General features: G+C 42.2%; 6 protein-coding genes across 6 annotated transcripts; 2 read left to right on the forward strand and 4 right to left on the reverse strand.

Moving 5' to 3' along the window:
• Positions 1–1,462: 1,462 nt before the first annotated feature.
• LOC137900201 (claudin-4-like) lies at positions 1,463–3,069 on the reverse strand. Its single transcript, XM_068744265.1, has 3 exons — positions 2,935–3,069; positions 2,329–2,571; positions 1,463–1,936 (listed from the first exon to the last, which is right to left on the reverse strand). Exons 1-3 carry the CDS (start codon positions 3,067–3,069, stop codon positions 1,463–1,465), a joined length of 852 nt encoding a protein of 283 aa, XP_068600366.1.
• Positions 3,070–3,854: 785 nt separating this feature from the next.
• Positions 3,855–5,110, reverse strand: LOC137899981 (claudin-like protein ZF-A89). The gene has a single exon (XM_068744017.1). It carries the CDS (start codon positions 5,027–5,029, stop codon positions 4,466–4,468), a length of 564 nt encoding a protein of 187 aa, XP_068600118.1. The 5' UTR covers positions 5,030–5,110; the 3' UTR covers positions 3,855–4,465.
• A 1,559-nt stretch (positions 5,111–6,669) lies between these two features.
• LOC137899979 (claudin-like protein ZF-A89) lies at positions 6,670–7,302 on the reverse strand. The gene has a single exon (XM_068744015.1). It carries the CDS (start codon positions 7,300–7,302, stop codon positions 6,670–6,672), a length of 633 nt encoding a protein of 210 aa, XP_068600116.1.
• Positions 7,303–9,103: 1,801 nt separating this feature from the next.
• LOC137899980 (claudin-4-like) lies at positions 9,104–9,736 on the forward strand. Its single transcript, XM_068744016.1, has one exon. It carries the CDS (start codon positions 9,104–9,106, stop codon positions 9,734–9,736), a length of 633 nt encoding a protein of 210 aa, XP_068600117.1.
• Positions 9,737–11,498: 1,762 nt separating this feature from the next.
• LOC137899978 (claudin-4-like) lies at positions 11,499–14,179 on the reverse strand. Its single transcript, XM_068744014.1, has 2 exons — positions 13,579–14,179; positions 11,499–12,141 (listed from the first exon to the last, which is right to left on the reverse strand). The coding sequence occupies exons 1-2, from the start codon at positions 14,055–14,057 to the stop codon at positions 11,499–11,501; spliced, it is 1,122 nt and encodes a 373-aa protein (XP_068600115.1). The 5' UTR covers positions 14,058–14,179.
• Positions 14,180–20,449: 6,270 nt separating this feature from the next.
• LOC137899977 (claudin-4-like) lies at positions 20,450–27,224 on the forward strand. The gene is made up of 2 exons (XM_068744013.1): positions 20,450–20,937; positions 25,331–27,224. Exons 1-2 carry the CDS (start codon positions 20,450–20,452, stop codon positions 25,980–25,982), a joined length of 1,140 nt encoding a protein of 379 aa, XP_068600114.1. The 3' UTR covers positions 25,983–27,224.
• The last annotated feature ends 651 nt before the right edge of the window (positions 27,225–27,875 follow it).

Consider the following 27,875-nt stretch of genomic DNA (forward strand, 5'->3'; position numbering starts at 1 on the left):
CCACGCATGACAACTTGGCTGCAGAGAAAAGTCCCTTTTATCCTTCCCCCAGCAGAGGGAGCACAAAAACAGTGCCCCCTGCAGGGGGGGGGGGGGTCATTGCTTGTTGAGAACATATTGGCCTTTTGAATGCACACTTCACCTTTAGTCACGAATCTGAATTAATTAGAGCATGTCCACACGTAGCCGGTTATCTCTAAAACCAAGATATGTTTCTACGGTTTGGCCTATCAGCCAGTGCCACACGAAACCGTGTATTTCTGTCACTGAAAACGATGGTTTTTGACAACTTCGATTACGCATTTTAGGTTTGGAAACGTCACTCCGCGACAAAAACTGCTCTGGCGTCACATGTGCGACCCAAGTTTACATTCAGAAACAGCACGGATGCCTTCCAAACCTATCGCTTATTGTTTACTTGTTGACTTTATATTCCAAAACTACGTTTAGGAGCAATTCTGCCTCCTTGTCGGTCCACACGAACGGGACGCCGACAGATCTCACCCTTCGACATTACACAAAACATTCACATCTTCAGAGATGAAAATAGAAGGAAATCTAACAGTAACAGTGAGGAATATATCACTAATACAATTATATGTGCAAAAGGAAGGAAAGAATGAGAAGTAAAATAAATAAATATAAAAATAACCACATGGCATGACATTGACCGGTAACTTGTAAAGCAACATATCAACACTCTGCACTCGGAGAGCACAGACCTCCGCCAAGCACCTCAGTCCCCCATATTGTGATTTACACCAAAAAATATAGTCCTACATTTATTTTATCTTTATTTTTAGATTCCTTAACCATGCAAACGAACCTTTAGCAATTGGATTCACATCGATATCATTATTAGTTTGGAAGATATTCACAAAAAGCACTCTTTGACTCTGCCAAATTCCATAAACATTGGTCAATTATCAACTGAGATATTGAGGAAGAAATTTTGAATCCAGAATCTATTCTCGGTCATCACCAAAATGTAATCATCTGTTCCTGGAAACATTCCCAAAATCTCCTAAAGATTCATCAAGATCTGTCTGTAACTTTTTGAGTTATGTTGCTAATAATAATAATAATAATAATAATAATACATTTTATTAAAAAGGCGCCTTTCTCAGCACTCAAGGACACCGTACAACACATGTCAGGAATAACATATCTAAAATAATAGACAGACAGATGGACAGACAGACAGACAGACAGACAGACAGACAGGTAAACTCCGGCACAAACATGACCTCCTTGGCGGAGTAAAAAATATTGAAAAGTGAAGTCAAATGTTGTCCAAAAAAGTATTGGAACGAGAAATCTGATTCAGACATTACGTTTTCAGTCTCATTCAGGATAACAATTCGTGAAGGGCGATGCATCCAGTTTTAGGGTATGGAATTTAGTAATATTTCATCAACATACGTTCCCTTTCTCTTTTGTCCCCGATATATTTTACAGATTACTATCCGAAGTCTCGGGGTTGCGTCCCATGAGGCTGACCATACATTCTGCTCCCGCTCCGAACTGTATTCGGGTAGTTATAGCCGTGAACTTGGGCGGCGTGCTCCACCATCCTCTTTGGTGAGTCATGATCAAACACACTGGAGTGGTTTGATTTAATGGTTTCGGACCTCAGAGTGGGCGTACGAGATGCACTGTTGAACAACGGAGTGTTGGTGCTGTATGGCATGTTGATGTTGTAGAGAGGTTGGAGTCTCTTCTTCTCCCCGCAGACTAAGCACAACAGTATCCCACCGAGCAGGAGCAAAAAGGAGGAGGCCCAGCCTATGTAGATGGAGGAACCCACCTCCCTCCTCAGGGCTGCAGTCACCAGGGGATCGTTGAAGACCAAGATGGTTGCTGCTGCTGACCAGCTGGCTGAAATGAGACACAGGACTCCAGCGAGGATGCACAGAGCTCCACCCAGCAAGGACACCTGGACAAATAAAGGACATTTTTAGAAGTGAGCCTTCGATATGAATTTTGAATAAACAAGTCTGTGTGGCAATGACTGTCAAAAAGACAAAGTCAACTGAAATGGTAAAAACGACTCAAGCAGTTTGCAGACTTTGCACCAATGTGTCAAAATCCAAACTCTGTCATCATTATTATTATTATGATTATTTGATATTATTCCCACATGGTGCATATTCAGAAAACCTGTTAGAAAGACAATAAATATCCTACAGTTCATTTTGGAACCAAACCCAGCTCTGCCATTGTTTTTAGGATAAATATATTTTTTAATTTTTAAATAAATTCTTCCTTGTTATAGAAATTGCATCACTTTCTTTCAGTCCTTTTAAGTTACAAACATGACTGCAGCACCTTCCTTCTTGAGGACGAGGTGCTGGGAGGTGCTAAAGGGTCAGCTGGAGCACCACTACAGTTGGCGACGCCTCCGCCAATTAGGGCAACAATGAAGCCCAATAGGCCAGCAAGGATGGAGAGCAGCGTGAGGGCACGCCCAGCCTGGATGTCAGAGGTCATAGTGATGGACGTGGTGTGTCTCTTGCACTGCATCTGGCCTGTGGCCTGGAAAATACAGTGTAACCACAGACCATCCCAAACCTGCAGAGGCACAGTGAAATTCAAGGAATGATCATCATGATGTAAGATAGAGGTTTCATCACCTTCCTGCTTATCATCCATTAGACACCATTTTGAAGGAAAAGTTAAAAAGAAAATATATCTGATATTTTATTTCTTTGGGTTGTGTTTTTAAGACAAAATCCAGAATTTTCCATTACACCTTAATCTTGGATTACATTTTGGCAAATGTGCATGACAATGTAGATTATATAGATTACTGTATGTAGATTTTCTTCTCATCAATGCCCTTTACTGACTCACATGATTGATCATGCAGCCAATAAATTGTTAAAAAAAAAAATACAACAGTAGATTATTAAATGTAACTTGCATTTTACTTACCGACTGTGCTGTCACAATGTTTGCTCCCACAAAAGATGTCTCGCGCCACATTGGAAGACCACATGCCAAACAAACTCCAAAAACACCCATCATAACCAGCACCAGGCCCCCAATCTGCCTGCCCTGCCTCCCCATTTCAAACAAATACGCTACGCTGCTGTATTATTACACAAAACTGGCTAATTCAGCAAAGAAATCCACCGTCCTGAAAATGTTTTGGTCGCAGGATTTCAGAAGAGGAGCTGAGCGCTTCCCTCGACTCTACAGACAGAAGGATCGGGTCGTGTTTTGCTGTTATGTTAAATAGTCAGGTGATTCAAAGATCAACAGAAATGTGCCAGAGAGCCAGCTTGTAGGCACACAGACAGGTTCAGGTTGTTTGAAGCCCTGAATTAGGTCTAGTCTCGGTCTCTGTTTTTTGTGCCGTGGCTTTTTTAAGGATTTGCATTCTCTGACATTTGGAGAGACAAGCGCTTTCAAACGGCTGACGCAGTGCACTGACAATCTCAGTACTGAATTATTTTGGGGAAACTCCTGTTTTAACTCAAATGACTCGTAACGTGCAATTAATTAAAATGTATTAATTTCGTAAGAGAGAAAAACGCTGTACAAACTGTACCGCTAGAGTGAATGCCTGCACTAAAGCCATTCAATCCTGCATGGATGTTTAGCTTGACTAGCCCGTCACACACTCCCCAACATTTCATTTCCCTACATGTTTACATAATTAAGGAAAATGTCAGGGGGGAAAACAGTGATAAGTGAAAACAGAAAAATTATTCCTTTACTGGGATCTGCTCCAAATGTAATGGGTTTCTTCCCGACTCATGGCACGTCCTCCTCCCAGGTTTCCAGTAATTATTTATTTTGGATGCTAAAAATGAAAACAACCAAACAAACAGACATGAGTGACGATACAACTTCCCTGCGATTCTTGTGAATGTATTGGCCGAGAAGGATACAAGGATAAAAAAAAACAATAATAGTTTCCTCCATTCCATGTGCAGAGCATGCTCAACAACTGAGCAACAAATGCACAGTACATTTGAATCACACAGTATTTAATACAATAAATTATAAAACTGATCATTTGCAATACAGTTCAACTTCAACTTTTATTTCTTAAACATTTCCAAAAAAGATAAAAACAGTTCTGCTGTAAAACGAAAATTCTCATTACATTTCAGAGACATTCAAAGTGATACCAATGTTTTTGACAACAAAAATGAACTAAAAATAAAATAACTATTTTATACTACCATAAACCCCTTCACATAAACTCAGATTTCTGAGACTTCACTGTAAATCCTTCACTTCAAAAACATGCCTTCATAGTGACAGCAAACTAAAACTTTAGAATGCAATGCATTTTAATATTTACACAGCATTTGAAATTATTTGCTCTAAATATAGTGCACTTAACTTAAGATAAAAAAAAAAGAGCTTCTCTTTATGGATGAAAAACACCAACAGTTCAATGCATTTCTGTATATTTTCGACTGTGTTGTCCATCTCCTCCATCTGCTCATCCTCAGTATCTGGAGGTGCCACATATCATCCCTCCTCCAATGATGAGCAGAGATCCAGATATCCAGCCCACATATATGGAAGCCCCGAGCTCTCCCCTCCTCGCGTCAGTGTTCAAGGGGTTAAAGAAGCCTGTGACGATGCTGTAAGCCGACAAGCTGACAGGAATGAGGCATGCGATTCCGGCTGTTATAAACACCACGCCACCGGCCACGCCAATATTAGATTTAGTCAATATGTCATGACGGAAGAAATTGGTACAGCGTGCCCCCACCACAGTCAGCCCGATGGCCACCACACTCAGGGCGATGGAGACGCAGACCAGCGCCCTGGAGATCTGCAGGTCTTGTGGCAAAGCGAGAACAGAGTCGAAAGCCTTACACTGAGCTTGGCCGGTGCTCTGGATCACGCAGTTCATCCACAGGCCTTCCCAGAACACCTGCGATGTGATGATGTTCGACCCGATGAAGGCTCTCATCGCCCACAGGGGCAGTCCACAGATCAGGATGGTGCCAAGGAAGCCGAGGATTGCCAAGAACACACCGGCAATCTGAGTCTTCTGAGCCATGTTTACAGACGTACGAAAATCCAAAGCACAACGTCAAAATATCAAAGTCTGCCTTCCGTTGAGCTGAAGATCATTTTCCTCCCGGACTTTCCCTCACCTGTCGAACCTGCCGGCTGTGTTCAGAACAGTTGTTGTAAGGGTGTGCGTGTGTGTGTGTGTGTGAAGGAGGACAGATGGGGAGGGGACTCTGCTAGTTCGTGGATCAGGTTTCTAGCTCGTCCTGATTCCTTCTCTGCGTGAATAGGTAGGAGTGGCCATGTGTGAAAAGTGTTGCCGTGTTTGAAAAGAAAAGGCTTTGGTTTCAAATATAAAATGAAAAGAAGTTTTAGGGCTGCGGGTGAAACAGCACTTCATGGACTTTTTTTCCAGATTTGAATTCTAACATTGTATTTTTATTAATTTAGGAACATGCCAAGGCAGGCGAGGCCGGAAAAGATTGTAGACCCAGAAGGTGATTCAGGAGCTTAATGATAGTTAGGATGTTTAATTACCATTTAAAAGCATAGACTGGTCAAGCTAGGTACAGACCACAGAGAGAGAGAGAGAGAGAGAAATAAAAACACAAATGGGAAAGACCTGAACCAGAGGCAATAATCCAGAGACGTCAGTCCGAGGCTGATTAGGAGTGGATCCGCGAGTCGTGTGATTGGCTGCTTCACTTAATCAGGATCATGCAGAGTCCTGCTGACAAGTCAGGCCAGTGGACTTGTGAGGGCGGTGCTAGCCCAGACCATGACAGTATGTTAGCCCGTATTTATATTAATGCGTTTCACATGTGCGCCATTCCCAAAACATTTTGGCTACCCCAATTAAAAATTCTTAGGACTGCCACTGACAATTAAAGAGTTCAGACTGAAAAAAAAAAAAGCTCAGACTGAACGAGAACTCAATTTGAGCGGCGTTACCCGTTCTTCCGTTAGTTGCTTCAGTTTGGGGGCCTGGTATTGTGCCTTATTGCAAATGTTGTCTCAGTGGAAGGATTTGCATTCCAGCCATCTAAATAAATCATGGTCTAATGAAACGGACATTCTCATGTCAAACCATTAAGATCTTTTCAACACTTCATTTTTGACCATTCCCGTTAACCTGCATGCAGTATTTTGCCGTAGTCAGACTTCTATTGGCATAGAGCCAGTGAACAGTTTGCTTTACTCCAGTTCTTCTCTAGTTTTGACATCCCCTTCCGCCTTCCTATTCATAGGCAACCACATTCAGTTCAACTTTTAAAGCCGCTTTAGAGAGTGTAACCTGGGAGCAGGGTCATTCTAGTTTACTGGTGATTCAAAGGGGGCAGGCTTAACCAGCACACCTTTCCTGCAGCTTCTCAAAGACCTGCTGTAGTTGTAACGCGGAACTAGATTTCAGAAGCATCAGACTGCTTAATTCTACCACAAATGCAAGAAGCTAGCCTCAGAGCACCAATAAGAAACGTCGGCACCTGTGGCTTGCAAAGAAGCTGAATAAAGGAACTCAGACTCAATCTGCCAATTAAGGTTTGTCATCTTAAACCTTTACCTTGAAAAGCAAGTACCAGCACAAAATATGGATCAAAGGGAGGCTTCATTTATTACAACACAGCAATTAAAATTAACATTTAAATAAAATTATTTAAGAGTCCAGTTAGACTACTTGCAGGCATTTCAAACGTAGGCTCCGCCGCTGGCTGCCGAACGAGGGGCGGAGTACTTGACGGCGTATCCGCTGCTCCTACGGCGGTTGCACTGACAGCAGAGAAGAGCCCCACCAATGATCAGGAGCGCAGCCGACCCCCAGCCAATGAACAGCGATGCTCCAAGCTCTCGCCTCTGTGCGTCGCTGACAATGGCGTTGTAGAAGGTCCTGATGATCTCGTGAGCAGTCCAGGACACAGGAACCAGGCATAGGATGCCACCAACAATGAAGAACACCCCAGCAGCAATGGCCACCCTGTTTTTGGTCTCCTCTTCTTCAATACAGTTTGTGCATTTCCCACCTGCAACAGCAAGCAGGATTCCCATGAAGGCTACCAGGATGGAGATCACAATCAGGGCCCGGGCAGCCTGCAGGTCCCGGGGTAGAGCGAGCATCGAGTCGTAGACCTTGCATTGCATTTGCCCAGTGCTCTGCTTCACGCAGTTCATCCACAGGCCCTCCCAGAAGATCTGCGCCGTCACAATGTTGTTCCCAACGAAAGCAGAGACCTTCCACATGGGCAGGGAGCAGATGATAATGTCTCCCACGAAGCCAACAGTCGCCAGAAAGATTCCCAGGAGCTCAACGCCCGCAGGAGCCATTGTTGTTGAGAGTACTGCAAAGAATCACCTGCACCAGCACCAGCAGCTGTGGGTGTGGTCGTCACCCACAGGTTTTATACACCGTCAGTGGCAGCAGCTTCTGATTGGTCACTCATCAAACTCAAAACAGCTGTGATCACTTAAGTGCCTGGAATTATTTTTTAGAAGCTTTCCACAATAAACTGTTCAAATACTATTGGATTTTCAAACAAATTCATATTTATGTGACATGTATTCAGTTTAAAAGTCTATATTTAATACGTTTCTTCTTAAATAACTAAAATTATGTCACAGCCTTCATCTTATTAAAGTCCAGAGGTGTGCTTATAGATTTCGTAGAATTATTTCATTTTCATATCTCAATTTGAGAAAACTTCAATATAAAAATATAAATTGATTTTTTTTATATATATAAAAATTGGTACAGCAGTGCCACCGTCATCCAAACCATCAAAGGGTTGACACATAATGAAGCATTTCCACAATATTTGATTGAATTTCTGTAACATTTTCACAGATTTTACTATGTTAAATGTCTAAAAGTCCGTGAATGGGGCGTTTGAGCGCCGAGTCTCGTAACATGTTCTGTGATCAGTGAAGCAATCAAGCAGAGTGGTTCCACCTGTGCTGATGATGTCATCGGCTCTCAGACGAGACATGAGGGCTTTCGATGCACAGTCCATAGAGTGTGAATATTGGCGGACAGAATTTAAATTGATAGATTATAGTGATGTCACTATTTTATTTTGTCTAACCCAGATATGCAAGGTATGCATTTTAACCAAACCAACTTCTACTTAATCAGACAGGGTGTGCCTATAACCTTTGAACCATCTGAAAAGGTTTTATAACCTCAGACGATGTGGGAGTTATATAATCACCAGTGTTTGTCTGTCTGTCTGTCTGTCAGCAAGATAACTCAAAAAGCTACAGACCGATCTTGATGACATTTTCAGGAAATGTTGGGAATTTTACCAGGAACAGATGATCTGCAAGAGATCCCGGATTCTGGATCAGTTTGAAATTTTCATTAACATTGCAGTCAATAGAGTTTCAAAATGTGTTCCTCAATATCTCGTTTGATTATTGACCGCTGTTTATGGAATTTAACACAGTCATGTAGCGTGGGGGCCTCTGTCTCGCCACCGAAGTTCATCTGGATCTGATCCAGAAAGAGGTCAGGAAAATGTTTTAAATTCTAACATTGAAAACTCCATTTATGGATTCAAAAATCAGCTAAAAATACACATCAACTCTGATTCACTTTTACTTTTCATGGTTGGTGTTTAAAGATACCAAGATAAATTTAGAACCTTTTGATGATGATCCAGATCACCGTGTGGACGGTGTAATAAATCTAATTATGAAGGGAATGAGCTACTTGGCGGAGGTCTGAGCTCGGAGTGCTTTTCTAGTTAACTGGCTGCTGATTGACACGCATACGCTGCAAAACAATATGAATAAACATCTGGCCTATATAAACAAAATAACTCCATACTGTATATAAAGTTTGATTTTCATTTTGCAGGTTCTCAGTACTTACTATAGGTAGCCTTTCACTGAACCACTCTATTCAGGCTTCTTTTATTTCTCAGAGCTCTCCAGAGGCACCAGAGGGCTTCTTTGTCTGAGAGAAACACTTCTAAACTCAAAGGCAGCATGATGGGTGGACATATCTGAGCAATGAAGCCAAAGCCCACCCATAGGAGGGGGCTTCTGGGAGACTTCTGTATAAGACTTTCCTGTAGCCAGAAAGAATTATTTGGAGCCCAGAGAGCAAGAAAGATAAGAAGCACCAACAATGGCATCTTTAGGGCTGCAGATATTGGGCGTCGGCCTGGCTGTGCTTGGGTGGATTGGAAACATTCTTATCTGTATGTTGCCCACGTGGAAAGTGTCTGCTTTCATTGGGAACAACATTGTGGTGGCTCAGACCATCTGGGAAGGGCTATGGATGACCTGTGTGGTGCAGAGCACTGGCCAGATGCAGTGCAAAGTCTACGACTCCCTGCTGGCCCTGCCGCCGGACCTCCAAGCAGCGCGGGCCATGGTGGTCATCGCCATCCTCTTCTCTCTGTTTGGTCTGCTGCTGTCGGTGGTCGGCGGGAAATGCACCACCTGCATTGGGAACAAGACGGCAAAAGCAAAAGTGGCCGTTTGTGCGGGCGTTTTCTTCGTGCTGAGCGGGGCTTTGTGTCTGGTGACTGTTTCTCTGCCTGCTAACACAATCATCAAGGACTTCTACAACCCCACGGTTCCAGATGCCCAGAGGAGGGAGCTGGGTGCTTGTTTGTACATGGGCTGGGGGGCTTCAGGACTCCTGCTCATCGGCGGGGCTCTTCTCTGTTGTCAGTGCCCATCAGGAGGAGACCGCTATAACGGGGCAAAATACTCTTCTGCTAAATCCACAACACCAGGGAAGGAATTTGTCTGACTTTCTTCAGTAAATCAGAATCGAGCTTTGAAATGCAAACTTTCAACTTTACTGTTGCGTATTAAGATCTGTGACTAACTTTGAAATATACAAGAGTCAGTGTGTGACATGTTAGAATTTCATGTCATTTCCTTTCATGTTATGAATACAATTCAGATTTCATTCACATTGTATTGATTCTGAAACATTGATTTGTAATTCTTTCAGTATTATATGTATAAATACAGTATAAACAGTATTGCTGTCCATTATTAATGTATGAAAGCTGTACTCATGAAAGCACATTTATGTATTCATTTTGATTAGATGATTAGATCATTCTGTGCTGCATTTACATTTTTGTTTTTGCTTCAATTATATCTATATCTACTAATTTATTACATTCATTAAACATTCAGATTTTTACCCGAAACATAGAAGCGATAAAAGAGATCACTACCTAAGAGTCATCCCTGATAGCAGAGGGTGCCGTAGGATTTATGGCCAAATGTATCATATTTGCAACATAAATACAGAATCTAATTCATTTTATCTCCACCTTCATAGAATTAATCCCCCACCTCCTCTTTACTTAGTAATCAAGTACTTATTTTTTTATTTGTGGCAATAAAAAAAGAAAAGAAATTCTGCTAGCACTTCATCTGTGTGGCCAAAATGGAAACTGTAGAAAAACGGAATGTCTGTTCACTAATTGTAAAGAATAAATTGTTGTTTTGTTCTTCTTGTAACTTGAGCAGCATGTCTCATCGTTTTGCTTCGTCCTCTGACTCCTAAACCAGGACGTAACACAGAACCAAACAGAAAACGATGTTTCTGCTTCTCAGACGGGTTTCAGCTGAAAACGTCTGTAAACAAGAAGAAAACCATTAAAAAAGGTTGAGAGTTTATCAAGCTGACAAGCCTTGGCAAATGTGCCGTCATTGGGCCAAGTGTAAATATCCATTCTTTGGAGCTCTATAACGGTTCCTTAGCAACATCAATCCAAGCATACACAGAGCTCTGTTGTCTCAGAGAGTAATTCTCGTTTCACTGAAGGCAGATGTAGTAAATTACCATCTTATTACCACCCCAGCGGAGCATGGCAAACATCTCAGCCAGATACAGTAAATGTCCTGTAGTCTACTCCCCTGAATTCCTGAAAAAGGCACCACAAGCTGTCAGTGAGAAGCTCAGTTTCACAACAGTTTCGGAATACAAAAAAAAAGGGGGAAGCGGTTGGGAGGAACAAGGAAGCTTTATTTCTCACATAAATCAGGCAGTGATTGTTACATCAATACAATTGTGTGTATATATATATATATATATATTGAGACATTGCCAAACAATATAATGAGCTTTTGAAACTGATTTGTTTGAGTTTCATTGCCTCTCAGGACAACAATCTCTGCAAAAACTGATCCATGCTGTTCAATGGGATCTTGTTCTTGATGCAAATATTGTTTCAGAGAAATATTACATTACAGCCTATGCTAGAGACTAACAAACATTCATTCGCATACTATCGTGCTGTCTGTTCTTACTTTAATGTTCCCAAGTGTATATTGAGTTTGAAAGGAGGGAGTTTTTTCCCGTATCAAACAAAACACAGCTTTCTTGCTTTTATTCATTTTAAGGAACAGATTGTGTGCAACGTTTTGATGAGAAAATAAATGAAAGCCGAGATTACAGCTTTAATGAAAAGCTGTAATCTCATAAAGCAGTTCTTTTTTATTTATTATTTTTATTTTTATTTTTTATAAAGCAGTTCTTATAGCATTTATACTCACACGTAGTCCATATTTGAAGCTACGGATCTAACGGGGACAAACTTGGCTGGTATAGCGTGTCGACCGTCTTTTGGGGGACAGTTGTTGCACAGCAGACCCCCTCCCAGTAACAGCAGCCCGGCGGAACCCCAGCCAATATAAAGTGCCGCCCCGAGCTCCCTCCTCTGAGCTGCGATCACCATGGGGTTATAAAAGTCCTGGATCACTGCATGAGCGGACCAGGACACTGGGATCATGATTAACAACGAGGCGATTATGAAGATCACTCCAGATGTGATGCAGGCTTTGGCTTTGGCCACTTCATCCTCCATGCAGTTTGTGCACTTCCCTCCCACCACGGCCATGAGGGTGCCGAACAGCCCGACGATCACAGCGATGATCACCATGGCCCTGGCAGCCTGCAGGTCTTGAGGTAGCGCCAGCATGGAGTCGTACACCTTGCACTGCATCTGACCCGTGCTCTGGACCACGCAGGTCATCCACAAGCCCTCCCAGATCACCTGAGCGGTGACGATGTTCGCCCCGACAAAAGCAGTGACTCTCCACATGGGTAAAGCGCAGGTGATGATGGTGCCCAACCAGCCGATGAAGGCCAGCAACACACCCATGATCTGGAGACCCTGAGATGCCATTTCAAACGGATTCAACCAGGATGTCTAAAAGAACAGAGGAAAAGGTTGTTTTTGCCGGAAGATTGACGTCTTGCAGGTCAGACAGAAAGCACACAGCATACTCCTCTACGCTTGCCTGTGGAAGAGTCTTCAGTGCTCTGATGGGTCCCACTGCCAAGGAAAACCGACTCCCGTCGTAGTCCAAACTTTCTGGGTGGAGTTTTTGAGCTGTCAGACAAAAGGAGCAAGCTGAGACCTAATATTAACCATTGTCCTCCCTCTGTGCTCGTTCCCACACACAAGCTTTGTTACGTCAAGAATGGCTTCAAGACTGGATCCCACCTGTGCGTATACACACACACACACACACACACACACACACACACGCACAGGTCAAGTCTTGAGCAAACCCAAGCACCAGAGTCTGGGTTAATGTGTTCAGGTAACCAAGAACGTTTAATGTTCACTCAAACAACAAAGAATTAATTCCTGATTTGTATTTATTTATTTACAATACAGATCACAACAACATACATGATCTCAGAAACACAATAAAATGAGTTTGAATGACCCTGAAATAAGTTCTGCTTATTTATTTCTTTTTATTTCAAAACATAGCATAATAAAAAGCAAGGACATTTTTGTATTTTGGGAATTTTTATATTTACAGCACCGATATATAAATTGCTTCTTTGAATTGTTAAACAAAGGACACTCTGTCAGTTGATTCGTAATGTGAGCGGCCATCGTGCCTTTCTCCACGGCCACACCTAAACCTGATCTACCAGAAACTCAGACAATAGTTTCTTCTCAACGACTATTCAGGTTTTTTTCTAAACAAGTTCTTTGCACTTTGCACTAATTAGAATACAGGGATAATCTGACACACCCAGAATGTTCAAAAACGCAAATAGAATCAAGTTATTTCATTGCTTTGTTTCATTACTGAAACAAAGTGCAGAATGGATTCTATTGAACATGTGAGAGTTGACAAAATGTTTATCGGCAGTTTTATATATAAAAGAAAACTGATATTATAGTACGCAATGTTAAGAAAAGAAATACAAAAGGACTAATATTCATATCAGTAACCACACACATACATGTAGGTGGATCAACAGCAATAAACTGAAGTTTGGCTTTGGGTCTGGTTCCTTCTCTTGCTGTTTCTTCTTTCTTCTTCCTGGTGCACTCATGAGAAGTAAAACTCTGAAAACGTTTCTCGAGTACCATCCCGAAATCTTGACACTCACAACCCAGTCGCACCAGTTCATCCGCCCCAGTAAACATTTACTTTCAAACGTAGCCTCTTCCAGACGCTGGCGCTGAAGAGGCCTCGGATCCGGCAGCTTTGTACTTTGCAGTGTAGGAACCTTGATCTTTAGGGGGGCAGTTGAAGCAAAGAATCCCTCCTCCGATTAGCATCAAAGCCGCAGCCCCCCAGCCGATGTAGAGAGAAGCGCCCAGCTCTTTCTTCTGGGCCTGGACCACCAACGGGTTGTAGAAGTCTCGAATGATGGTGTGGGCCGACCAACAGACAGGGATGAGGCAGAGGACCCCAGCGATGATGAAAGCGACCCCAGCAGCGATGGCCACCTTGCTCTTGGCTTGAGGATCCTCCACACAGTTGGTGCATTGGCCTCCGGCCACAGCCAGCAGAATAGCCAGGACACCCACAATGATGGAGACGATGGTCAGGGCCCGAGCAGCCTGGAGGTCAGAGCTGAGGGCCAGCAAGGAGTCGTAGACCTTACACTGCATCTGGCCTGTGCTCTGGACCACACAGTTCATCCAAATGCCTTCCCAGACTGTCTGAGAGGTGATGATGTTGCTGCCGATGAAAGCACTGACCTTCCACATTGGTAGAGCGCAGACAACGATGGCACCGATCCAGCCCAGGACCCCCAGGGCTGTCCCCAGCATTTGTAACCCAGCAGACACCATTGTGGGCAGCAAATCTTCTCTTCCACTGCCTCTTTGACTGATCTCTTTGTAAATGTGGTTCCTCACCTCCTGCGAGGTAAGCCTTGATTGTCTCTGGCGAAACAGGTGCCTAGTTTGACAAAGGTGATTGCTAAATGAAAGAACACTCAGAGAAGAGCAGGTGCATATGACTTCCTCCCCGAAAGAGGAGTGGCATAAGGTGAAAACATGTCACAGCCGTCAGTCCCTGCTCTCCGGGTCCACCCCCAAACTACACAAACCTGAAACCTGTTTGCCCACCATTAACTAGTCATTGAACAAAAGGACAAAAATGTCAGACTGCTTTGCCCATGGAACTATTAGCACGAGTTAAAAACTCAAATTTGATGCGATATAAAAACCTTATGAAAAAGTAGCTTACATAAGCTGATTTTTTTTTTTAATACAATATAAAAACCTTGTGAAAAAGAAGCTCACATAAACTGAAATTGTTTTTTTTTTCATGCCCCTCATGGTTTCCCCTGAAGCAGCAGGAGGGAAGTGTGACGTTCTCGGTGAAACATGACTCAGCCTGATTTGAATGAAGATACTGCCGACATAAACCTCAGACTGACCAAATATGGTGTTGTGCTCAGGGACTTTTTCAGCATTGTACATTCACATGACTTTGGACGTCTTGCTGCTGGAGTCTGGATACATCAAAAGCACTTTGCGCTGCATTAGGAGGAGACGGCGGACTGAGTTCAATAATAGAATAGTACAAACCTTCTGGTGCGAAGGAAGCTAACCATAAACCTTCCAATTAAAAAGCCAGTAATATCCAAAGTTGAAAATGAAGATGATAAACTAGCTGTGATTTGTTTCGTTTTAATGGAAATGTTGTGTCATTTGTTCTCTGACTTTTATAGGCCCACGTGTCAGCGTGCATCCTCTCATGAATGATCCCTTTTGTTTGGCATTAAAATGTAAATGTGTGAAAATTAGATTGTGAATATTTCAATCAGAATTGCAGCTAGTTAGAATAATATTATGTATTTTATATCACTTGGTATTTAAACTAGTCAAATTCGGATTCCACCTCTGACCAAAACATGGCTGTACTTTTGGGAACTTAAACTGAATTGTTTTGTACAGTAAGTCTCAAATCCACAAGGTGCCACTGACCAGATCTTATATACACAAGGTCAAAACAGTTCTTGTACAAATTATAGCAAAAAACGTGACATCAAAAATGCTATTTTCTTTTCTTCTAACCTGACCTACTGTACGTGCTGCTCTGCATGCTCAGTTTGCTTTACTGTCTGTCTTCCTGAGCAGCTGCTGTCTGAATATGAGTAATCAGGTTATGCTCCATCGTGACTCATGGGTTTACCCACCTCTCCTGAAACTGCCTGTCTTCCTGGTCATCCTCTTTCACCTTTGGACAGAAAGTTATAAAATTATTCTCTGTAAATCTAAATATTCTACTTATCACATAGCTTCATGAAATATTCTCAGGCTGAAGTTTCCCCTGATTAATTTAAGGACATTTATTTACCCTCACATATTGGATATTGTACAACTTCTAAATGATCATGGCTGTGTTCTTGTGCCTCATTCATACACACATACAAACTCATTTTTAGATTTGTTCTCAACACTTAATAAATGTGAACAGCTAATGAGACAGAATCTTCATTAAGGCTTTGTCATTATATGGAACTTAAATTCTACCAAATGAATATATATAAAAAATTAAAAAATATCACCATGTTGCCTTGGAAAATAGTAAAATCACTCGCACATATTGTGTTTTATTAATTCTCTGAACTTCTCTGTGTGTAATTTATTCTCTCTAATTCTCACACTCTACAGTCTGGTTTTGATGATTTCTACTTTTACTGAATAAAATGAAGATCAGTCATTCAGTGTGGCTGTATTCGGTCTTTTCCCCTGTTCATTGCTGTTGTTCACTTGAGTGTTACTCGCAAATTGTACGGTGCTTGTGATCTGAAACCTTGAGATAAAGAAAAACATAATGTGTAAAGCATGTGAACTGGTCCTCCCACAGGATGAGGTCATTTAATGGATGGCTCTTGCAAAAGAAGTAGAATTTCTATAAAAAATAAAAAAAAGAAGAAAAAAAAAATCTGTTGGAATTTAATGGCAAAAGTGAAAAATGAAGAAACTGTCTAACGTTAAGGCCGAAGCTGGTTTTGAACTCTGTATTGTTTGGTTTGTTTTTGTTCTGTAAATCAGACTGAAGGATGATTGTAAGTCGGAACATAAAAGGTTTTTGTTGAGGAGAGATCAGAAGAGAAGGCCTTGTATTTGATCTCTATGTGAAACCAATGTGGGTGGAGAGCATTAAAAAAGGACGGATCACTATAAGTGCAAATATATAACGAATTTCACGGGTAGGGTGTTTGTTCAAAATGTTGTGACATAAAAGAAACTCTCTGAAGGTTTTTGTTCTGCTGTTCTCCATGTCGGCCAAAGGGAGGCAGGCCTCTACTGTCTGTCATCTTACAGTGTGTGTGTGTGTGCGTGTAGGTGTGTGTGTGTGTGCGTCAGTAGCTTCCTGGAAGTCTCTCAGAGGCTCCACTCTGATTCAGAGAATCAAATTTCCTCTAAATTCTTATCTTCTTTTTTATCTTCTATATTGTCAGTTCCACAGCACTTGGTGTGAACTTTTCACATTTCACTTCCAGTCCCATAGTGCAGGAGAAAAGGGCATACTATTATGGGTTTTGCTTTCTGTCTGTGCACGGAGAGAAAGAAGGATGTCTGGGAGGTTGTGAAAGTGGCACCACCGAGTGTTCAAAGCGCTTTTAATTATTCGGCTGAATGTGTCCCGAAGTCTCACAGCAGCCATGAAGTCCGAGGCTTTCTTCATCTGTCAAAGGATTTATTACTTAGAAACTGAGACTTATAGAACAAATACACCACTGACGATCCAATAAATGCTCCCAGTGGAAACCCTTATCTTTATTTGAAGTGGCAGTTTGAATTGAAGAACGGTGATTGGTTGGAGATGTCTAAAGGAAGAGGAATGGAACTATGTCAGTCTGGTATCAACCAGTATAAAGCGTGTTATGGTTTGGATTATTTAAACATGGGGTGTGGAGCACATCCGTTCAGGTCACCAGTGTCTGTCACGTCGTGCTGCAACAGAAGAGGTGTTTCAGTTTCCATGATAGTCCTGCACAAGTTTAACCGTGCCTGTTGTGCAATCTCTGGTCAGAGTAAACGTTTGAAACATGACAAACAAATAAAATGAACGACTCAGATTAATGAAAGCATTTTAGAAATATTTCGGGTTTGGCTCATTATGTGTTCTATATTAATATATTTGGGAATTTCTGCAGAATAAAAATGCAAATATGGGATTTAATAAGTGATGGGCCTGCTGCCACCCGACATGGCGCCTCCCTGAACGGGAAAGAGGTATATCGTTACAGATATGAGTGTAGGCTACATTCACCTAAGCCTTTTACAGCTCTTCCCAGAGGACAAGCCCAGTATCAGCACTCCCATTATGAGTGCATGTTTTATAACCTTCTCCCCCCCCCCTGCATTTACTCTTGGGAGTAGTTGCAGACCCAATGCACGTACGCTATCTTAGCTTCCCTTGGCTGACCAAACAGATAAACCTGTCATAAATGCAGTATGCTGAAATATCACCGCCACGCACCCAGCTGGATTTGATCATGGATCATTTGTGTGTTTTTCTCTCCAGTTGGGAAAGTTCAAGTGTCCAAAAATATCTCAGTCCACACAATTTCACAGGGAAATAGATACTCCCTGCGCTAACTGAAACTCACTTATCAGCAATTACAGAGATAGAAGCATCCAGTGCAACTCCCCTAAAGTCACGGATCTCCTTCTTTGGAAAATATCTGCAGAGTTGTTACGGTATTGAGGAGAAATATATTTTTTCACTAACATGGAAATAGCTCATGTTCAGCCGTTCACTCAGACTTGCAGGTGTTTTAATAATAACGATGTCGAGCCTGTTTTCAAGCGTGTCTCCCTTACAACTAGTTTAAAATGGCGATGTCATCTCACTGAGGTAGAGAAATGGCGACGGAAATCAGCAGCAAGCGTAGAACACTGTGGCACCGCACTGCGAGCCAGTTGTCGGTCAGCTGAGAGAAATGTCAACCTGTTATGTCAGTATGATTCATGGGCTGGTCACATGTCACTTACTCGGGTGATGTGAACTTAAAATGTTGCGATTAAAGCTGGTGAGTCTGCCATTGAAGTAGGTAAATAAAAAACAACAAATATACATTTTAAATGTATTTTTTATTGAATGTGGCATAATTCCAATCCAATTGAATGCAAAAAACAAAAAATCAATAAAATGGGTGCAAAAGAGGAAGTTAGGAATGAGGAGGTGAATGAAAAGAGTACGGTATTTAGAAGCTAAGGAGTCAGATATCACCAGGAGTTGGTGAAAAAAAAATACTATAAAATAAAAGCTGCAGGAAGTGATAATATTGAGCTGTGCCCAAATACAAATGTTGCCTATAAACATTTGCTCAGTAGAGCTGTTTGTGAAGAGCACACTCCAACAGTTGTCAACCAGCATCACAAATCTCATATATCTCAGGCAAATAAAGCATTTGATAGAACTGGCTGCCAAATGTGATAAGAAATGTTGGAATATTATTTGTTTCCTTCCTTATTGCCAGAAATAATCTCAGTACCCTCAATGCTTTTATCTTATCGCGGTCACTGGGTTAACAATTATTCGGCAGAGGTGTTTGGCTAATCCTGCAGCGTCACAGTTCACAAATGTGCCAAGTGTGACGATGGTGCTGTGCTATCAGTGCAGAATCCACACCATATCCTGCCGAGTGCCACAACGCCTGAGCTCTGAAGTTACGCCACACACAATGTGCTTTGGAAGTTTCTGCTAGAATAAACAGGAAGTTCCCTGAAAGCATCCTTATCTGAGTAGCAGCATATATTGCTCTAAAACTAACAATACAAACTTTACTTTCACATTAGCGCTGCCTTTTAAATTTTTAAGACCTATAGATGTTTAAGATTTAGCATGGTGTTCCTCTTTCAGAAATAGGATTTATGAAATCAGGTAAGCTAATATTCATCGAATTAATGAATGATACTGTGCGTTTGCATTGAGGAACATTGTTCTTGAACTGTTGGACTACTTGCCCACTCAGAAGTGGTCGTCTCCAAATCTGTTTCTGTGAATGATTGAGCCTTTCCAGCAGGGTATTTTAGACACAATGATACTATCGCCTTTTACCAATGGCCTCACGTACAACATTTAACACCTTTACAACGATGCTGCTCTAATTTGTCATTTGTGCCTTATATGTCCCTTAATTGTGTCTTGCGTGTCCGTTATATGTTGTGGAAAATGTGTGTATATGCTGTAAAACAAATTGCCCTCCGAGGGACAAATTCAATAAAGGTGAAGTGAAGTGAAGTTTCCCTGTGGAAGATTTACAGGCTTGGATTTGTGGATGTTGGTTTTGGTTCTAACACTGGACTCGTATTTCACTGTGGCTATTGAAGAGCTCTGTTTACATAATTTTTCAAAGCTGAAAAGAGTAAAGTTTGTTCATAGAGCGTTGCAAGATCTACAAAATAATACATTACATCTAGTTTGTCAGTAACCCAAATTGTATTTTATGACTTGACCCAGTAAACATTGTATAATGTTTAGCTTTAAAAAGTGAACAGTTGTCATCGAGTCTGTGAAGACATTACACATCCTAGTACCAAAAGAATGAGGACAGAGTGTCTACAGTAGGAAACACACATAAAGATTTATATTTATTGCTAAAAGGTTTGATACAAGCACAGACGCAGTCTCATGTGGTCTCCCATGAACCACATAAACGCTTCAGCCTTGGCCACTTATTACCTCTAACAGCAATAAAGAAAACACACCCACAGCTACCATGGGCAAAAGGTTAAACCATAAAAATACTCTTCATGTGACAGGGTACACAAATGATCACAAACACTCCCAGGTGGTAAATGAGGCCAATGCCCAGAACTCATCTGATTGGCTCAGTTCAGTGAATGATATCATCGCTTAGGAGGGCCTGACCGTTTTGCAATAAAGCAATACATATATATAAATATATATGAGCAGAACACAGGATTACAACGCCTGACAGGGCACAAAGACGGAGCAGAGTTTGACGAGGACGCACGCACGCTGCGATAAACGACACCCCTGGATTAAGCAGCAGGTGCTGGGGGCAGCAGTAGGAGATACGCCGAGGGGAAAGGAGAGGACGGCCGACAAAGGTAAAAATATCAAGAAGACCTTCAGACACCTTGTGGAAATTAAAAGGTGGGAAAAGAAGCCAGAGAAGGGAAGGAGGGAAAGAAAAGCGATTAAAGAGTAACCAAACGGACAAATAAAGGAGCTCCTGTCTCAGCGCACAATGGCGTCGTTTGGGCTTGAGGTGGCGGGTGTCACTCTGTCAGTGCTCGGCTGGATACTGAGCGTGATCAGTTGTGCGTTGCCGATGTGGAGAGTCTCTGCCTTCATCGGCGCCAACATCGTCACCGCTCAGGTGTTCTGGGAGGGCCTATGGATGAATTGCGTGTTCCAGAGCACGGGCCAGATGCAGTGTAAGTTCTACGACTCCATGCTGGCTTTACCTCAGGATCTGCAGGCAGCCAGGGCACTCACCGTTGTCTCCATCATCATCGGGATAATAGCGCTTCTCATAGCTGTGATGGGAGCAAAGTGCACCAACTGCATCGACGATGATGGGGTTAAAGCCAGGGTGATGGCCGCCTCTGGCGGGGCGTTCATCGGAGCGGCGCTGGCCCAGCTGGTGCCGGTTTCCTGGTCAGCACACACCATCATAGTTGAGTTTTACAGTCCAATCATCCTCTCTGGTCAGAAGATGGAGATCGGGGCAGCGCTGTATCTCGGCTGGGCCGCATCAGCCCTGCTCCTGATTGGGGGGTCCATCCTCTGCTGCAGTTGCCCTCCCCAGAAGGACAAACCATTGAGGTACACCATACCAGCCCAGAGTCGTGCGGCGTACTCCGTTGCGCCGAAGTCAACCGCCCAAAGCTCCTACAACAGGAGGGACTACGTGTGAGGGACGGGCGGCGAGACCGGGAAGAATCGTGTACATTCTTCTTATTCATGTCTTTTGAATGAATTCTGTACATACATGCAGCAAACGTAAACACAATGGTTTCACTGGGACCAACTGTGTACTGAAAGAAATAGTCAAAGAGCCAAACCATGTGTTTTGTGAATATTAAGGGCCATAAATATTTGTGAATATGAACTTTTTTGATGCTACACAGATGCCTGATCATTATGTTTACAATCGCTATTCGTCTAAGTCACATTAGATCTAATTCAGGATCTATGCAGTCATTTCAGTTCAGCCGATATATATATTTATTAGTGGAGAATGATATGTACATCGTGGATACATCACTATCAGTTATTTACTGTCCACTGTTCTAAAGCAAATACGGACATTACAGATTTATTTTTTATTACAAAATGCAGACGGTGACAGAGTCATGTGTGTGAGATACGCCACAATCGAGCCAAATGGGGCTTATCTTGGGTTTAAACGCACAGTCAACATGGCAGATTGGGCTGTAAGGAGAACAAGTGATGAAAAAAGAGTGGTAAAAGGAGTTGCTTCATCTGTATCACATTTCACTGTGTTCAGACAAGTGTCATACAGAATGTCTGTTGTTGTGTTAAGTTTAGTTTTGTGTTTGACTTTATGCAGTTTATGATTGACTGAAATTACGTGTCTGATGTGAAAATGCCTGAAAAATGAATAAAGACTTGCATCGTGAAACATCATATGGGCTTCATTTAAATAAACATGATCACTAAGGTTTATATATATATATATATGTCTATATATATATATGAAGACGGAAGCTTTCGATTGTATTTTACATGTGATGAGCAATACATTTGCTGGTAAATATGTACCGCTATTAATAAATGTGATTTCTGGTGGGCAAGCCGTTCGGTTTAGTGTCTGACTTCTGGCCCGCGTGCAGCCGACCTGCCTTTTCCTGTTTTGAATAGACAAATGGATGCAGCAGGTGTCCTCCTGAGGCGCGGCGCAGCAGCCTCCTCCAGCCTCCTCCCTAACCGGGAACATGAATGACGAGATCTGAGCAGCAGTGAGGAGAATACGTGCAGCGACCAGGAGAAAGCTTTTTAAGCTCCTTTGTGACAAATGACTAGCAATTTAATCAATCAAGTAAAGAGTGGGGTCAAATTATTATGCTGTTATGTATTATAATATTAGTATATAGCAGCATAAATGTGGCTAGTTATTTCCACTCGGTTTAAACACATAACACCAGAACAGGCCGATACTTCTGTTCTTGTTTCCATAACACAGCAGCTGGTCGACTCGTGTTCTGATAACAGACGGCCATGGTGGTTATCTCGCTCGCGATGGATCGACTGCCGTTGTTTCGTCAACACGGAGCACGTGAAAGATGCAGACAATGTTGAAATAAAGAAAAAGCCTCCATTTGTTCTCTGACTTTGTTTCTGCAAGGTTGTGGGACATTTCGGCTCCTCAAACATTTGTGAGAATATTCAGGAGGACATAATCTTGTTTATGATGACCGAATGGGGGTGATGAGGTGTTGTTGTCCGTGATATATATGTATATATATATATATATATATATCAGTATTTGAATTGTTTGTCCCTAAAAAGGTGGTTGGTATATAAATATTTTGTAAGAGTTCCAATTCCAAGACATTTCCTGAAAACCGTTTAACACTAGAACTACCAAGGCAGTCATGTTGACTGCTTTCAAAATTTGCAATGTCATAACTTGGTTTAAAAAACAAAAACTATCATCGAATTCCACACTTGCTGACATCCCCTCAGCTAATTTTCAAGGTATGAGGCCTAAATGAGGACTCCTTATCATCATCATTATTACCGGTAGGCTATATTTCTGTAATGTAATCCTCTGCTAGTTTGTTGGGATCTTGTGAGCTTCTTAACCTTTATTTAGGTATTCCAGGGGGTCTCCAAATTTACAAAACAGCATGATTTTCTGATAGACAGCTTTTTGGTCCACATTTCTGCACTACAGAGGTGCTGAACTGTGCAACTCTAACAGTCTATCAATGAAAACCAAGGAAAAATATCTCCATACTACGCACTGTCTACACAGCTGTCAACTTCACAAGTGACCGCAAGGCTAAGCCGGAGACTGTTATACTACAACAGAACCAAGCTTGAAGTAGATGTGCTTGATCAAATGGCGAGGAAATACTCAGTGAAAGCACCACGAAGATGGTCAATAATATTCTTGACCTGGCTAACATAAATGCTTCGATCCAGTTCACGAAATGCACCAATGAGATGCTGTCATGGAGGAACTTCATAACGCAAGTCACAAATGAGCTTTGCTCCGGACACATGACAGCAGAAGATGGAGAAGAGAAGTCAGTGCAAAATACGAAGGAACTGGAAGGAAAAAGGACACTTGTGTCAAATGTCACAAGGTGGTGCGTGGGAGCTGCACATGGGGGGTGCAGGTTACCTGCGTTCACTGTGAGTGATTGTGAGCCATAAACAAAGCAAATTGGCATCGCAACAGCAGAGTGTCTTCAGCTGGCTGGCCGCCCCCTCACAGCATTTTGGAATAATAGTTAATAATTATCATTGTTAACGGTCTAATGATGACACCAACCTGTTCTGAAAGCAGGATACATGTTTTCCACAGAGATAATTGTTGCAGTTCGAGTTGGCATGCGTCATTGCAGAGACGTTATGTTGTGTCAGTGAAATAAATAAAACACTCAATCATTATAGTTTTCATTTAGTGGCCTGATGGGGTTTTTTTTTTTTACCGATTCCACCTATTTTTTCTTCGATCATTATAACAATAATCCAAATTATAATGTCCGAGCAGTCAAAATGACTGCTATGGTCATTCTAGTAGTTGCAGAATTCTGGTAGACCGAGTGTTAAAAATAAATAAATTAGTATTTCGGAAATAAAATGCATGTAGAATAAAGCTGATAACCATGAAGACAAATATTTATTTGTACCGGTACTATTTATTCGCTATTGGATCTATTAGTTTTCAATGAACACATAATTTACACATAATCTTAAATTTTAATTCCAGAAATTGCATTGCCAATAATTAAAAGATTGTTTTTTTCCATACATAAAAACGTTTCTAAAAACATTTAAAATCTGATAAAATTGTTAAAATTACTGCTGTGACATCCAAACCCTCCTCATTTGTAGTGTTATAAATAAACAAGCAAAGAAACAAAACACAGACATCTTCTAAATCTCCAGATCAACCATTTCCTGAATTATTTGACCAATCCTCATAAAGGCATTCAAACAGCAACGTATGTAACAGTGAAATATGAACCTTTTTCCTCCCAACTAATCTTTTTTTACAGTCTCCTGAACCGTGATGTCTCCGTATTGTTTGGTCAGAGTAGTGTTTAACCGATACTGAGAAGATGGTGCTGTCTGTGTGCTAAAGGTGCTTCAGAATCGGCCCATTATATTTTCCCGCTGCTCGTATTTACTCTGGGTGCAGTTATTCCGGTTTCCATCTTAGCTTTGGGATTGTTTTCCTAACACTGAATCCTGACTGTTTAAGAAACTCACACTACAGGAAGTAACAAAAAAACAGTATCCTTATCACCCGAGCTTGTATTTATACCGGCGTGTGTGTGCGCGCGTGTGTGTGTGTGTGGGTGTGCGTGTGTAGGTGTGTGTGTGTTTGCCATTGTCAGAGGGTGAAGCTTCCATTCTGATCTCCATTAATTAAAGTATTAAAATCAAGACTTAAAGAACTACAACTTTGCAGGGGTCATGTTTTTACACATTTGTGTTGACTTTGTGTTGATGTTTCTTGGTAGCCAGTAACAGACTGCCATCTTACCAGTGACCAACCCCCATCAACCACACAGACAGACACACCTTCCCTCCATCACATCCCTCTGCTCTGGCTCCAGCTCCCCTCCTCCGCTGTTTGAGCACAGGTGGTGAGTTTTTTTTTTGTGTGTGTGTGTGTGTGTGTGAAGACACCCTCTTGCTGACATCATCACCAAGGGACTCCTCCTTGCTCCCCTGAGCTATAAAGGATCTCTCGTTTCCGTGACAGCGTCTCAGAGCTACATCACACCCTCTTCCAGACGCTCACACCTGCCAAAGGACGCCAACGCAACACAGGAGGACACACCTTATTATTATCGAAGAGGGTTTTTGCTAATCCCAACATCCGTGCACTATTTCAAGTCTTATCCTGTCTTCAAGGAGCCAGCATGTCGATGGGCATGGAGATCGTGGGCATCGCCCTCGGAGTGCTTGGATTCATCATTGCAATAGTGACGTGCGCCCTGCCGATGTGGAGGGTGTCGGCCTTTATTGGAGCCAACATCATCACGGCTCAAACCATCTGGGAGGGTCTGTGGATGAACTGCGTCACTCAGAGTACGGGTCAGATGCAGTGCAAGGTCTACGACTCCCTGCTGGCTCTACCACAGGAGCTACAGGCCTCCAGAGCGATGATGATCATCTCCATCATACTCGGGGTGCTGGGGGTCATGATCTCCATTGTCGGAGCCAAGTGCACAAACTGCATTGAAGAGGAGACAGCCAAGGCCAAAGTGATGATCATTGCAGGAATCTTCTTCATCCTTGGAGGCCTCTTGGTCCTCATCCCTGCCTCCTGGACCGCCAGTGTCATTGTCCGGGATTTCTACAACCCCATTCTGAGCAATTCTCAGCGGAGGGAGATCGGGGCATCGCTCTACATTGGATGGGCAGCAGCTGCCCTGTTACTGATTGGTGGGGCCATGTTGTGCAGCAGCTGCCCCCCAAAGGAGCAAAAGTACAAGCCACCTCGGATGGCCTACTCTGCCCCGCGCAGCGTCAGTGCAGGCGGAGGATACGATAAGAGAGACTATGTTTGATGGGATAAAGGTCGGAATGGGTCAAATCTAAATGTTAATGAGTGTTCTTGTGCATCTGTGTTCATTTTTGTTACGTGAAACCGAAGGGCGAACCTTGTGGAAAGACTCCGAGATGAAGACGCTTGTACAGATACTGGTTTTTCCTGCTTCCTGTTAATCATTTTAACTCTTTAACTGCTTTGATCTGTTTCAGAGGCTGTTGTGGTCAGTTGGCTACGACACTGTACGGCGTGTTTTCTCCTAAATAACGGCTTAAATATTTAGAAATGTGTGAGTACGTGTTGTATTTCTATTATAGCCTCTAAGGGATTATCTTTAGAAAAGCACCTGCTTCTTGTTTGTGTTCTACTCTGTCATTAACTGTTGGGCAGCTGGTGTTGAGTTTCACCGAGACGTTCAGGTGAAATGGTGTGTGTCCCACCAAGGACAATGACGAGGAAGAGCCAGCTCTCGTTTTGTGGGGATTTGGTTGTGCCATTGTTCAGTGTGTTTGCGTGCGTGTGTTTGCGTGCGTGTGTTTGCGTGCGTGTGTGTGTGTGTGTGTGTGTGTGTGTGTGTTTGTGTGTTTTGCATGAGTGTTTTGCATGTAATATTTGCTTAGAAGAGTTTCTGCTGAGACTGAAACTGAAGATGGATCCATGACATGGCCCCAAGCAATGACTTTGTCCTTCTCCCCACAGTTTTGCTGTTGAGGACTCCGAAGTGCCTGTTTCACTCACTATGCAAGCTCTTTTATGTGATCTTTATGTGATTATATGCAACTTTATTTCATATTTATAAGATTTAAAAAAATATTTGTCATGTATTTTAATGCATATATCTACATATTCCACTGTATGTCTGTGTTCCAAATAGCCTTGCATTGTGAATTTGTTTGTTTGTGTATCTTTTACATCAAATACAATTGACTGTATGTTCCTCTTTATGTAAGTATGTGTATGTGTGTGTGTGTGTGTGTGTGTGTGTGTGTGTGTGTGTGTGTGTGTGTGAGAGAGAGAGAGAGAGAGAGAGAGAGAGAGAGAGAGAGAGCGTGAGAGACCCTGAGGGATGACTGCAGCTGTTGGGATGTTTGTTTCCAGGTCAACAGGATTAGTTTTGTACATAGAACTAAAACATTTCCCTAATTTGTCTCTTTTAAATAACATTGTTGTACATTAAAATGTTTTCCTAAATAGATATGTCAGTGCTTGTATGGCAAAGGTGTCAAGATGGAACATTTAATAAACATTTTGTCAGAACGAATGCGGGTGTTTTCTCTCTCTTCCACTGTAGACATGTGCTACCTGAGATCTAAAACAAATAAAGAGCTGTCGGATCGGTTTGACAAGGGAGTTGAGTTTCTTTGTGTTGCTGACGTCAAAGTTGTTTCATCTCATCGCCATGAAGTAAGTTTGGTGTGGTGCAACATGTATGTCAATTAGGAATAAAAAAAGCTTCCCTGCTTACTACAGAAATGAAAGAGGGAATCTCTATCTATCTATCTATCTATCTATCTATCTATCTATCTATCTATCGATCTACCTGAGAACTGTCTGCATGGGTTATCTCTGGATTACGTGACACTAACTCGGAACTTTAGGTGTGAGCGTGAATAATTATTGTGATGAATCAGTGACGCAACCCAGTTCTCATCCAGAGTCAGCCTCCTGTGAGTCCACACAGAGACATGCATGCACACCATTCATTCATTCATTCATTGATCTTCCGAACCGCTTTGTCCGTTACCGGGTCGTGGGTCGTGCTGGAGCCTATCCCAGCAGTCAATGGGCAAGAGGAGTTGTACACCCCTGATGAGACCCCAGCTCATCGCAGAGCCTCATAAAATAAAAACAGCCACTCATATTCACTCCCCTGGACAATTTGGATCGATCAGTTCACCTACAATGCACGTTT

This window comes from Brachionichthys hirsutus, chromosome 10, assembly GCF_040956055.1.
Source record: "Brachionichthys hirsutus isolate HB-005 chromosome 10, CSIRO-AGI_Bhir_v1, whole genome shotgun sequence".
NCBI classification, from domain to species: domain Eukaryota; kingdom Metazoa; phylum Chordata; class Actinopteri; order Lophiiformes; family Brachionichthyidae; genus Brachionichthys; species Brachionichthys hirsutus.